Below are 13935 nucleotides of genomic sequence, written 5' to 3' on the forward strand. Positions count from 1 at the left end.
CTTACATTGCTAATATGCTGTAACTTACATATTTCTAATAACATATGAAGTATGTCAACTCTCTAATCTAGCATGAATAGAAATTAAGCAGTCTACCCAGTTAAAATAATTGATGATCATTTACGGACTGTATGTAAAGAAACAGATGTTACACACATACAAAATATTTCACACACAGGGAGGCAAACTGCCAGTTTTCCAGCATTTTGGTATTCTAAGAAATCATGCCACCTTTTGTCAGATGGGAAAACAGAGGATATTTTATTTTTCCATATAGCCCTGTAATATAGCCTGAGTGTATTTCTCAGTAGAAAAAAAAAAAACCTCGAGGAAAAGCGTAATTTTTGACTCACTCTACTTTGTGATTTGAGAGTGAAGATTCTGTCATCTGGCTCCAGCAGTCCACAAGCATAGGCAATGCTGACAGCTGTCTCTCTCTTGTCACCTGTCAGCATCCATATTTTTATCCCTGCTTTCCGTAATGCCTGTATCGTGTCTGGAACACCCTCTTGCAGGCGATCTTCAATGCCAGTGGCACCTTCATTTAGACAGGCAGAAGGATTAGTGCCACTGTATTTCCAAAACCAACAGGCTGCAAGAACGACGGGACAGGATGGTCTTTTGTGCCTATCAGTACCCCAAACAGACACCCTACTGCGAGATACTTGGGCAGAGGAATGCCTCCATTCCTTAACCTTTCTGTTGCAAAGCCCAGCACATGCCTGATCATTGACACATACCATCCTTAAAGCTTACAGACTCAGTGGCCTCCAACTCTTCACAAGACGCTTTTAAGCCAACCTTTTTCTATCTCAGTTGTCTCATTGCACAGTGCCTACAATCCCAAAGCTGCTCAGTATCTCCTAGTCACCCCAATGTATTTCAGACCCCCAGACTTTTCATGACAAGTACACTCCATTATTCCCACTCCCTCCAACTTCAGTCTATTCCAAACCTTCTTTTCATGTATCACCTTGATCTTTCCTATCTTAAGCCCTGCTTCTCTTCCTTATTCTCAGCCCTCCCCTAGCTGAATTCTCCACACCTCTTGTCCCAAGCGCCTACCTCTTCCACACCAAAATCCCCTCTTTTTGCATATATTTTTGCATATTGCTGCAAAGTTCTCCCATTCATCAGGAAGTTTCTCAGTCCCTCATAGCTGCAGTATATCTTGTCCCAGGTCCCTCCAATACATAGCACTAAACTAAGAAAGCGTTACGCCCTTCCTCCTGCTAGCACTGCAGACCTATTTCCCCACAGGGAGGAAACACCTGCTCTAACCCACCCTCCACCGTCATTGCCATTGCCTACTTTGGACAGATAAAGTTGCCCCTCCCTTGGTTCCCCTACTCTGGCAGGGATTTCAGAAGCCTGAAGGATAGCTACTCTTGTCAAAATACTCCCCCAGGAAAGGACTGGAGTACAGGAAATGGACGTGTGGATAAGGAAAACAAACAAACTAAACCCCCCGCAAAAGAGGCAGATCTGAGAAAGACAAAAAAAATGAGAAAATGCTATCTTTGATCGGCTTAGCACTCTTATATGCAATATATACCATATTATATTATATTACCACTCAATATGCAAGACAGTATTATGCTGTATCTTAGCAGATTACAGAAAAACTTTGAATAAAATAGACAGGGTCTTTAATACAGTCACATCCTCTCTTCTGGTCTGCACAACAGGTAGAACTGTGCCCTAAAACCAGCTTATAAAAATCTTCTGTTCTGGTGACAGTGAGGTTAATATGACATCAGCATAAAGCAGAACCATCTCTGAAAAGCAGAAATGCCAGTGATTTAGTATGGCAGAAGACATTTTTATAGATTGTTCACAATACAAATGGTACTAAATCATAACTAGGGGTTTGGCTTGTGGGACTCTCAGGCTAAGACAGTTTCTCAGAAACTTCAGCCAACTGCATCTAGTTCATTCTAAGAGAAAAATAATTGAAAAATTCACAATAATGTTTTCTCTGTTAGTGTGTTTCTAGTGAACGATTTTAGTGAGCAATTTGTCTATAAAGGGCTGGCTGTGATACTGTGATGGATAAGGACCACAAGGTGAGGCTAACTTCAGATGCTACAGCAATTCCTGCAGTAAGTAGCTGCCACCTTGGCACAGAGCTCATGGCCACTGGTCACCTGGAAGAAGATAACCTCCAGGTCCTTGCTCTGCACTCTGCTCACACTTTCATGTAAACCAAAAGTAAAAAAAAAAAAAAAAAAAGAAAAAAAAAAAAAGGCAGGGAGGAAGATGCAGAAATTTATTTGATGCAAACTTCTCGACAGACATGTAATGCCAGACAACAAGGGAAGAGAGAAACAAGTTGTTTGGATTTGGGCACTCTATACACTTAACACTCCCCTTTCTGAGGTATTTGATTACTTCTTAATCCAACAAAAGCCAGTTTCAGTACATATACTGCAAAAAGTCAGATCTGTTCTCAGCTGAGCACTGTGTGTTAGGATTATTCTTTCCAGAAATAGCTTTCCATTTAGTTAAAGATCTGGGGCTTCATATAGATCCACATGGATTTTATACCTGCCTACGCAATGGACTACAAAACCACTGCTGGCCTCTCCATGATCCTGGCAATACTGAGATGATTTGAATTTTTGCTTGTCATTCTTTGAGGACAAAGTCTCTTCATTTCTCAGTCCTAACAGCATAGTCAGAAAATTACAGGTGCAGCTACACCAGATAATAGTTATTAAAAAAGCAAAGGAAAGCTTAGAGAAGCAGAATGAGAAGTGCTGTAAGTACTTCTGCTCTGCAGATCACAGTATACACATGCTCCAGGCAGCAGTAACTAAGCTAGCACAGGTACTGAAGCATCTTGGCAGTATGAAGCCATTTATCTTTTTTATTCTTATTCCCATCTAATGCTAGGGCCAGCCTATTATTGCCTACTGTCCCACCAAAGGCATGAGATGTGCAAAAATGCCTCTGCCTGCAGGACAGCAGGCCTCCAAAGCAACTAGATCTCCCTCTGCTGACTTTCCAGTGCATAAGGGTGCCTGTACTGTGCATCATTCCCTAAAACTACACCAGCTAGCAGTACTGCCCTGCTTCTCTCCAGAGACTGAGGCCAGCAATCCCCGAGTTCCTTTCAGTATCAAGGATTATGCTATTTGTCATGAGCAGGGACGGCACAAAATTAGGGAAGTAATAGCTTTCCAGACAAATGGATCTGTCTCTCTTTGGCTTCTAGTAGCAGCTGTCTTCACCACTGTCTTCACCTGTCTTTGACCAAATTCAAAGCTTTGTACTTTGTCGTCCAAATGCCATTTGCTGGGCAGTTCTGTAGAAATATTATCCCAGACTGCCAACAGTTTACCTCTCACACATCTATGCCAAACACTTTTCATTTTGTTTTGACTTCCCAATTTCTGCACAGCTGAATGACCATCAGAGGGATGGTTCCTGCATAAGCATACTTAACTTCTTATCTCCATGCAAGTACAGGCAGACTTGGCACCAGCATACCTGCCATGCCAATAATGCAACAGTGATGGAAAACATGTCCAGAAGTGGGATCCCTGCAAACTTTTTTCCAGGCAGGCTTGTGATTTGTTACTACCATTTAACCAGATTATGATGACACTCAAACACTCTAGTGAGCACAAAAATCAGTAAAACTTTGTCCTTTACAAACAACAGAACACTAGCTGCCTTCAGTGGGTTTTGCAACTAGTAGAAACTTACCAGCAAGGTTTAAGAAAATTCAGCAGTGGCAGTAAATTCTAGATCTGCAGAAAGCTATGTATTATGCAAATCAGGTTAGCACAGCTATTTCCAGGTAAAATCAGAGTACAACTGTTATAAGGGGTCTCCTGTGAGTGAAAGCATTCTCTACCTACCAAGCAAAGTTAGTTTGGTCTCAAGCCTGATGGCAGATTCAAGCAGCAGCTCCTCCCTATTGTCAATACTGGTTTCTGCTAAAAAATGAAGATTTAGCCACTCTGCATATTCTGCATCACTCATCACCTAAAGAGAGAGAGAGAAAACACATAGGGTGTATCTATACTATGTTTCCAAAGGTGCCCCAGAACTGTCCTTACAGCCAGTTCTGCTGTCCACATACTGAACCTGGAAGTGTAGCCCCCCATAATGCAGTCCGTGTGTGCCCCAGCATGCCCATACACAGCAGTGTTAATAAATTGTCAGAAGGCCTTGACAGGCTCCACAGCACAAGTTGTTCACCAGGTGCCTGGAGGCTGCCTGATACATTTCTGTTTAGATAGAAGGTAGGCAGGTCAGGGAGCATATTGTACTGCCTACTGCTCCTTAATGGCAGCACAGACACAGCTGCAGAATCAAAGCCTCAGCTTTGAGCACTGTACAGCTACCCAGCCTGTGCTTTCACTTTGCAGTAGGCTTTGTAAAAAGCTTTCTTGCCTGCTTGAATCTCTACTGAATTTTACTTCCAGGTAGCTTTGAATTCAAAACAGAATCTCAAAACATCACTTAGTTTTGCATTCAGACCTCATAAAACTGTGAACTGTTTGTGAAACCCCATAAAACAGGCCTGACTTCATTTGTTGTACATATTTGGAAAACAGTTGCAAACAGGGCAAGTTTCACATGAGACCTACTCTACCCAGCTCCAAGCCTACAGGACTCATGCAAAAGAATCAGGCTATTTATCAGCCTGGTTGTAGAATAAAGCTACTAAGCTGCTTGGCATCCTACACTGACAAGAACTATGTCTACCTAACTAAATTTAAGAATTGATTTGGTTCAACTTACAAACATCTCTTGAAAGAACAAAGATAAACAAAATGTGGCAATGTGAGCATTTGTTTCAAAGTGGTGATGTTTGTTCCATCAGTGATACCACTCATGTTGCTCATGAACTGTAAACATCCTCAAAAATATGTATAAAGAAATAAATACCTTTTTAGCAATACATAAAGTGCGCAGTCCCCTTCTAGCATAGTCATCCAAATGCCTCTGAGTTTTCTCTTTAATTTTCTTTTGTTTCATTTCTGAACCTACAGTTACACAAATGCAAAGAAAGGAAATTAAATTCTTGGACTAAACATATTGGAAGTTTTTGAAGGTCTAAATACGGTTTAAAAAGCAAAATATTAAACAGATTTTATTTTAATTCTGAACTTATCTTCATGTTTGCAGAATGTGCTGCAGTCGTGTCTTTGGTTAACATGCAGTGTACCAGTCTGTACAGGCAGTGATAGGGAATCAGTCTGGCACTGACAGAGATTTCAGATGATACCAGCATCTCAAAATATTTTTCTAAAATGAAATGCTTTTCTAAAATGAACTGGGCCACAGCCACCAAGCAGGTTTTCTGTCACTGATCTAGTCGGAGGGAGCCAAAAGGACAGTCATAGAGAATTTTTTTAAAAAAATAACCCTTAAAGGGTGGAATATCCAGAAAGGCATTCAAGTGACCTAACTTCAGACTTGTAGAAGTTAGATTCCAAGGTTACCTTGAGAGTCAAAATGGTGAGAGGCACCTTCAGAAAGGAAATTATCCCTCTAGTAAAACAAAATACACTTTGGAGGTGCCTCTTCCTCCCTGTTGGCCTACAGAGGCTTTTTGTCTGCCCTTTAGATGGCTAATACAAGGTGAGATAAAATCCAGCCCTGGATTTGGAAACATCCCTCTTTCCCCCTGAGATCATCCACAGAACACAGAAAGCAAACTTCCTTTGGTTTCTACCACAGACAGTGAGCCTTTAAAAATAATTCCATTCTACTACTGTCCAAATCATTTAAAAAAATCGGAATATCTCTGGAACTTAAATATCATTTCTTTCTAACATACACAGACAATACTTGCTTTTTATTACCTTCAATTAAAAAACAATGAGTGTTAGCTATAGTATATGACTTAATCATAGCTAGTGCTTAAGCAAGGTCGTGCATCTCTCCTTTGGCAGATTCCAAAAACATTTAGCCCTGAACAACGAGGCCCAGTAGGAGACACCATACAACCTTACAGGCACTGGCTATTACTTTTACACCCAGAAACATAGAAATACTCAGTACTCAAGAAGAAACTCACAAAGCATTGATAGGTGATAGGTCTGCTACTACCACATTTCTCCAAAAGCTCAGAAACACTAACATAGGTAATAGCTAGGAAGCATCTCATTCTAATAAAATCTATCAAATACCTCTCATTCTGTAGCAGAAATGAGGTTCTCATTCAGCCAACTATTTGAGCAGATGACCTTACTTTATCACTGGAAACACTTTGGTTGGCTATAAACTGTTTCTTTAGACAACACTAAAGTCTTTGAATGACAGCAACCTTTCTGTTCTCAGTTTCCGTAACAGCACACAACACAGCCGTATCTAGGTGACAAGCAATAATATCTTTCTCCATTCCCTATAAGGAGCTGTTAACAGAGTTCTGCTTGGTTACTTGTTTCCTCTTACAAATTGCACAGGCTCTTCTGTTCAACTAGGCTGGAGAAAGACAAAGGTGAGCCGAGAGTAAAGTTCTATAAAATACCTTCTGATTCAGTTCCCAACAAATCCATCATGACTGAGTCTGCACCTTTTGTGTATACCACCACTTTGTTGGAGACTGGATGCCGAACCACCACTGACATCCTTTTTCGCACTGAATCAAAAGGCAGGATATGCAAAAGCTGAAATGTTAAAGATCCCAGACCTGCCAAGTCCACAGTTATTTGGTCAGGAGTCCTAGACTGTAAAATACATTTATAAGCCCTGGCAGCATGAACCAGGGCAGCTTCATCTGGACTTTCAGCTTCATAACATAGTTTAGGTAAGGGAGAGCGTTTAAGAGAGAAACCAGCACTGTAGCGTTCACAGACAGCAGCTACATTCTCCATATCTAATTCTTGAGGTAGTGGGAGCCCTTCTGGGCTGCCACTACAGTGAGGCTCAGCAGCCCTTTGAGCAGTCCCATCCGAAGGAGGTGAAGCCAGTTTCATTCTGAAAATAGACAGTTTGCTCACAAAACTATTTGGGCTTTCAGATGATGACTCTTCTACACTTGGAAGTGGAGAGGAACTTTGTCTCCGGACCGACAGCCTCTGGAACATCTGCCTGATTTCCTCAAGGGATTTAATAGGCATCCTACCCAGTGAAGACAGCTTCATCTGGAACAGAACAGATGAAGAAAGTAAACAAGTTTAAATCTTCACATTTTATTTCTTGAAAGAAAGACAGCTTACAAATCATGTATACTTCTTAATGAATGTAGTATTTTGAAATCTGCCATGATTTTGATTACTTATACTAAAAATGACCAGTATAAATAAACCTATTACCATATGAGTGCACTAAATAGCTTTTGTCAGAGCTATATTTATTCAAACCACATAGACTGTAAAAATATTTCAGATCTGAAAAATGCATGTATTCCAAGTTTGATTCATGGTTCCATGTAATACTGCTCTTTTTCAGTAATTGAACAGTTAGCATGAGAGTATAGCTTTTAAAAGTTGTGGCAAGTGGAACTAAACATTTGAAATCTTGTTTTGAATCAGCAAGATACTTGTAAAGAATAAATCAAGTCTGCAGCTTTCATAGTAAGTAGCTACAAGTAATGTCAAAATACAGTACCTTATCAATACTTTTTTAATGTCTGATTTTAAACCAGAAGACAGTTCTTCTCCCATCAATGTTACAAAAGAACTGGCTTACTGTTATTCAAAACAGTTAGGCAGCAAATAGCTTATGAACAGTGAATAAGGCGTGCATGGCTGACACTCATTTCTCATCACTGGTGAAGGGTTAGGGATGAGTTATCTCCAGGAAGCACATTCTCCTTTGTCATTGAAACACATGAAGAAAGGACACACTCTGGCTTCAGTTCTACCCCAATTGCATGCAACTTGTCTCTCCCTATTCAGCATCATAGAAATGGAGAGCAGGAACATACATCCTTGTATCACTTCTCCCTAAGGAAACACTGAAACCTCCTGTTCCCTAACCCTGAACTCAGAACCTTTATGCCATATCCCTCCTCCCAACCCACCCACTAGTGACTTGGAGATCATTTTCCCTGTTAACAAGTCATTCAGAAATATCATCCCCCAAAAAGTAAAAAAAAAAAAAGAAATCTTGCCTACTTTTCTACATCATCCTTAAGGAATGGCTAGGTTGTAACTATGAATACCATTGCCCTATCCACACATTCACATGTAGGCTGCATACTATGTTGATTTGTCTGGGAATGCCTGGAACCATACTAAAATACCAGGTCCATTTATATACAGGTGGTACCTAATACTCCACAGGGTACCTTTTGGGAATGTCTCCAGCCATGATTGTAGGTTCACTGCCTAGATGGACAGCAAAATCTAGTTCTGCACATGCCACTGAAAAATTTTATTTGAAAGATACAATCAGCAAATGGAAATGATGGAGAGTGGGGTATATGCGCAATAAATCAAGGCTGAATTCAGGAGTTCTCCTGCAACACAGTCAGAACCAGTAACAGACAGTGTTATGAAAATCCTACCCTGGAAAACAACTTGAGCTAAAAAAAAGCAAGTAACATCTTTAGACAAAAGTTAGATGTATGTTCTGAAAACAACAAGTAGTCTCAGGAAGAACTTAAGATCTCAAGGTCTCAAGATCATTAAACCAGGACAGTCTAGCAAATCCACTGTACAGTTAACGTGAGGCTTGTTATTCTACACTGAGAAGCATTTTTTCTTCAAATTGTTATACATGTGAAACCTGATCTTCCATATTTTTGCAGGAACTCTTTTTGAAGAGTCAGAGAACAGGAAAGAGCTTTCTCAATTCCAATATTCTGGGAGTCTTCTGAGATGATTCTTATCTTTCAGCCAACCATAATGTATTTGTAAAGGTAACCTGAGTCTTAGGGCGCTCTGAAAGCTATGCACATATCTGGCAAAAGATAACTGGAATATAGTAAAAATTGTTACCGCAATTAAATCTCAAAATATGTCTTGTAAAAGTTACAAATAATCTACATATAGAAGCAAAAATATTCAAGTTTTTCTGCATTAGAAAAGCTTTGCCAGCATTAGAACTCATTGCACTCAGTAAATTTACAGTATTTCCTTTCTAACATTAAAAAAAACAGAGAAAAGGATCATTTTGTAAATGCCAGTTATTTGTTTTTTTCATAATTAAATTACAGAGAGCATATTTAATTACAAATATGACCAAATAGTCAAAAATAAGGCCATCTTACCTTCTGACGTGGCTGATTGGGGGCTGAAACTACAACAGTATTGCAGACAGCCAGAGCAAGGAAGAAGTCAGTGATGTACACGGTCTCCAAACATGACTTACTGCTGGCTTCTTCTGATTGTGGATAGTAATGAGAAGAAATTTGTCTGAATTTTTCCAACAGTTGCATGTCTGGTACAACATCTGTTTCCTAGTGATCAGATTAACAAAACTGTCCATTAGGATATAAGCCCTGAAAGTCCCAAATGGGACTTCTTGCGCAAATAATTTCAGTGTGGCACATTCTTTCTAGATGTATTTTAGAAGTGCTATATAAAGCTCATATATTAGGTAAAATGATCATTCACTAGACATTACTGACAATTGATTCAAGAGACCAATATTAAAAGGTTTCAAATTAATCTCAGTCTCTTGAGGTAGAATCAACTACAGATGAATGAAGTACAGAAGATCATACAATTTCTTTACTCAATAAAGGGCCATTCCTGTCAGCTGCTGAGTTGGTAATACTAGAAATGGAGGAGCATGCTGGCCTCCTCAGTGCCTTGTACTAGCCCACTGCAAATAGCAAATTTTGTGCCAAGGCAGGTGAATAGTAGTCTTAGTTGTAGACTTTTCAACAGATATTAAACGAGACTAATGCTATTTCGATACCTTCGGGTACAGAGGCAGCGCTTTTACCCCTGGCAACCCCTAATAAGTGCAACTGGAATATTGGTCATTTAGATACTGCCTATTAAAAACAAAACAAAATGCCAAAAACCTCTTAAAGCAAAAGAATAAACTGTTATTAAGATGAAGGTAGTCATTTGAGCTTGAATGATCATGGAATCACACCAGCAAGGACCAAAGCACACACCTTCGTGATCCAGACGAAGGCTTCCTTTTTGCTAGTCACACCTGTATTATCAAATACGAACACTGACCTTTTCACACACTTTCATGCACTCCTCTGCAAGAAAGTGTGCACAGTGGAATATCTCTTCTTCCAACTATCTAAAGAGTACCTTACGGGCAAACATACCTGCTTTCTCTCTCTGCCTATCGTTCTGGCAGCATCCCTTCGCCAGCCCAGCCCAGCCTCAGCCTGGTACCCAGCAGGTGGTTAGACGGCAGGACCCGAGCGTCTCAAAATCTGAAGCAGTTTCCTCCTCACACTGCTGTGCAAGGACACAGTGCCATGGTTCCCAACCACTGAGAGACTGTTCCTCTGCATCTCTGGTCCTACTGCCTGGATTCCCCAAGTTATTTAGGGGGCAAAAGTCACAGAATCATCAAGTGGTTGAGGTTGGAAGGCACCTATGGAGACCATCTAGTCCAACTCCCCCTGCTCAAGCAGGGTCACCTAGAGCACGCTGCCCAGGATTGTGTCCAGACGGCTTTTGAGTATCTCCAAGGATGGAGACTCCATAACCTCTCTGGGTAACCTGTTCCAGTGCTCTGTCACCCTCACAGTAAAGAAGCTTTTCCTCATATTCAGATGGAACTGCCTGTGTTTCAGTTTGTGCCCGTTGCTTCTTGTCCTGTCACTGGACACCACTGAAAATAGTCTGGCTCCATCCTCTTGACACCCTCCCTTTGGATATTTGTATACATTGATAAGACCCCTTCTCATTCTTCTCTTCTCCAGGCTAAACAGGCCCAGCGCTCTCAGCCTTTCCTCCTAAGAGAGATGCTCCAGTCCCCTAATCGTCTTCGTAGCCCTCCACTGGACTCTCTCCAGTAGTCCCATGTCTCTCTTATACTGGGGAGCCCAGCACTGGACACAGTACTCCAGATGTGGCCTCACCAGGGCTGAGTAGAGGGGGAGGATCACCTCCCTCGACCTGCTGGCAACACTCTTTCTAGTGCACCCCAGGATACCATTGGCCTTCTTGGCCACAAGGGCACATTGCTGGCTCACGGTTAACTTCTTGTCCACCAGGACCCCCAGGTCCTTCTCCACAGAGCTGCTTTCCAGCAGGTCAGTCCCCAACCTGTACTGGTGCATGGGGTTATTCCTCCCTAGGTGCAGGACCATGCACTTCCCTTTGTTGAACTTCATGAGGTTCCTCTCCACCCAACTCTCCAGCCTGTCCATGTCTCTCCGAAGGGTAGCACAGCCCTCTGGTGTATCAGCCACTCCTCCCAGTCTTGTATCATCAGCAAACTTGCTGAGGGTGCACTCTGGCTCTTCATCCAGGTCACTGATGAATAAGTTGAACAACACTGGATCCAGTATTGATCCCTGGGGGACACCACTAGTTACAGGCCTCCAACTAGACTTCGTGCCACTGATCACAACCCTCTGAGCTCTGCCTTTCAGCCAGTTCTCAATCCACCTCACTGTCCATTTGTCTAGCCCGCACTTCCTGAGCTTGCCTATGAGGATGTTATAAGAGACAGTCTAAGTCCTACTTAGATAGCTAACATAATAACCTAAAATCTCTAAAAAAAATTTCACTTGAGACTGACTCTAAAAGATTTGTTCGGGGAGAACAGGAGAAATAGTATTACCCTAACTGGCCTTTGTTTCCCATCTGTTTTTACATAAACGGCTTGGAACAAGTATTAACAACTAAGGCTTCTATAACAGTTCTGGCCCGTCTTTAGAAACAACAAATCCCAATTTTATTTTTGCCATTGATCAAAAAGTTAAAATGTCATGCTGCAAACAGGCTGTAGCCAAGCAACCACTGGAGGCTCCCATTTTGATGAAAGAGAGAAAGGATTCCTTACATGACAAGCATTCAGTTCAAATAGGTTAAAAAGAGATTCCTTCATGAGTTAGTCCAGAAATTTAGCATCAAAACCGAACATCGGCTACTTACAATGCGGCTGCTGAAAGCAACATGTCGTGAGTGGGGAATGTCACTGGCACCATCTTCCCCTCCTAATGCAGGGTAACCACCAGACAACTGATTCAAAGATTTTTTGCTCAAAGGTTCATTCACTGCTCTGCTCTTGTGCTCCCTCCATTTTGACGTAAGGCTCAAAGAGCCACACTGACCATCAGGTAAATCCTCATCTTCCGAATCCATCTCTTGATAGGATTCCAACCTCTTTGCTACAGAAAGAGTAATAAAATTATTGTTTCATGAGCAAAAATAATTTTTTCTAAAACACTGTCTGGAGGCTTAGGAAACAAAACCTAGTAAGGAATTTAGTACATAGTTAAGAGTAATCTACATTTTATTAAAAATCAAAACATTGTAAGCCATCACATTGTCATCATTCTGTTTCAGACATTGCACTTAAGAGAAACACACTCCAGTGGAAGAATCCAGAGGAGAGCAAGAATAATCAGACATCTAGAAAACATGACCCACAAGGAAATAGCTGAGCATGTTAGAGTTACTCAGCCTCAAGAAGAGAGCATTGATGGGAGCCAAATAATAGCTTTGAAGGGCAACTGCAAAGAGAAAAGAAATAATCTCTCTTCTATACACACTGTGGGTAATAGAAGATGCAACGGTCCTAAAGTGGTGGCAGGCTCAGGTTAGGTAACAGGGAAACTTTCTGTCAGAGAAGACATGAAAGACTATAGAACAGAATGCCTGAGAAAGTCATCTACCAGCCACCACAGGAGGTCCCAAAGACACGTGAAGAAAAAGTTCACAAAGAATGACAGCAACAATCCTGCCTTAAGGTGGAGGAATGGGACTAAATCACCTCCTGATGTCTTTTCCAAGTCTAGTTATTTTATGATCTAGCAGGACTGCATGATGGTGGTTCGACAGGTACAGCTTCCAGTAGGAATTCAGTGAAACTGTTTAACTGTTTCTTGCCATTTATACACTGGGAATCTCCCCCGCCCCCCACACCACACTTTTTTGAATTCTGAACTGAAAAGCATGCTTCAATAATAAAACTTTGTAATGACACATCTAACAACTTTGCTCCATAGCTTTAAATGCAGCTATGTGCAAATTTAGCTAGAAAAATCAGTGGTGTAAAAGACTCCTCTGTAGCAAATGGAAACTAGCCAATGCTGCTATCTGCCTGTTGAGAACATATCCAAGTGTGTGCACCTGGGTTCTGGGATCAGGTCTGACCAAGTGCAAGAGTATGCAGTCCCGATCCAGTCAGTACTGGATCACTGTACACTAACCAGCTTTCAAGTTTTCACCTGTCATAGTAAAAATAGCATGCAGTGAGCACACACTAGCAATTCAATGTCTGTGTCTACAGATAATATGAAAAAATAGTTCTGAGATCTGTGAATTGCCCATTTATTTCAGTTAAATGTGAATACAATGATATCCTAAAAAGCAACGATAACATACAGACATCTCCTGTGACAGTGCTTCTCTGTTATTTAAAGTAGCAGCTACTGTACAGGAAAGAGGTGAAAAGCAGGATAGTATTCTGGTTTATGAGAATGGGAAATCAATCCACAGTTCTAAAGTTCCCAGCTCTGGTGCTCAAAAATGAGACAGAAGAAGGTGAATTGTGTCCTAATATTAGAATTATTAAGTACACCCTCGGTACACTAGCATAAAGCTGTAGAGCAAAACTACGTCAGAAAGACTTTTTTATTTGGTAGCTGAATTGGGGAAAAAATGTACCAAAAAGTTCTTTTAACTGAAAAACAGTTGTTTTTTTCCTTGTTGGACAATTTCTTTTGTAAAGTTTGGGCATGTGGTCCATTTTGGGAACTTCTAAGTGTCTTCTTAAAAACAACATGTAGGAAATGCAGAAACTAAAGAGGTTTGTGACAGTCATGAAACAGATTTAGAACAAGGACCCTCCCATCTCTCAGGTTAGTGACTGCAGATT

The 13935-nt window shown here is 41.0% G+C and overlaps 1 protein-coding gene across 15 annotated transcripts in view; it reads right to left on the reverse strand.

Annotated features, from left to right (window-relative positions):
• The window catches only part of ATP10D (ATPase phospholipid transporting 10D (putative)), a 57837-nt gene that overhangs the window by 14802 nt on the left and 29100 nt on the right, over positions 1-13935 (reverse strand). For all 15 annotated transcript variants that reach the window (XR_010389080.1, XR_010389079.1, XR_010389078.1 and 12 more), the window contains 6 exons: positions 11988-12223; positions 9179-9367; positions 6491-7106; positions 4903-5000; positions 3867-3993; positions 354-538 (listed from right to left, as the gene is read on the reverse strand). Coding sequence is in view for 12 of the 15 variants with exons in the window: in XM_064511193.1 (XP_064367263.1) it covers positions 354-538; positions 3867-3993; positions 4903-5000; positions 6491-7106; positions 9179-9367; positions 11988-12223 (1451 nt within the window). In the remaining 3 variants the exon portion in view is untranslated. The remainder of the gene's footprint in view (positions 1-353; positions 539-3866; positions 3994-4902; positions 5001-6490; positions 7107-9178; positions 9368-11987; positions 12224-13935) is intronic.

This window comes from Dromaius novaehollandiae, chromosome 4 (genome assembly GCF_036370855.1).
Source record: "Dromaius novaehollandiae isolate bDroNov1 chromosome 4, bDroNov1.hap1, whole genome shotgun sequence".
NCBI classification, from domain to species: domain Eukaryota; kingdom Metazoa; phylum Chordata; class Aves; order Casuariiformes; family Dromaiidae; genus Dromaius; species Dromaius novaehollandiae.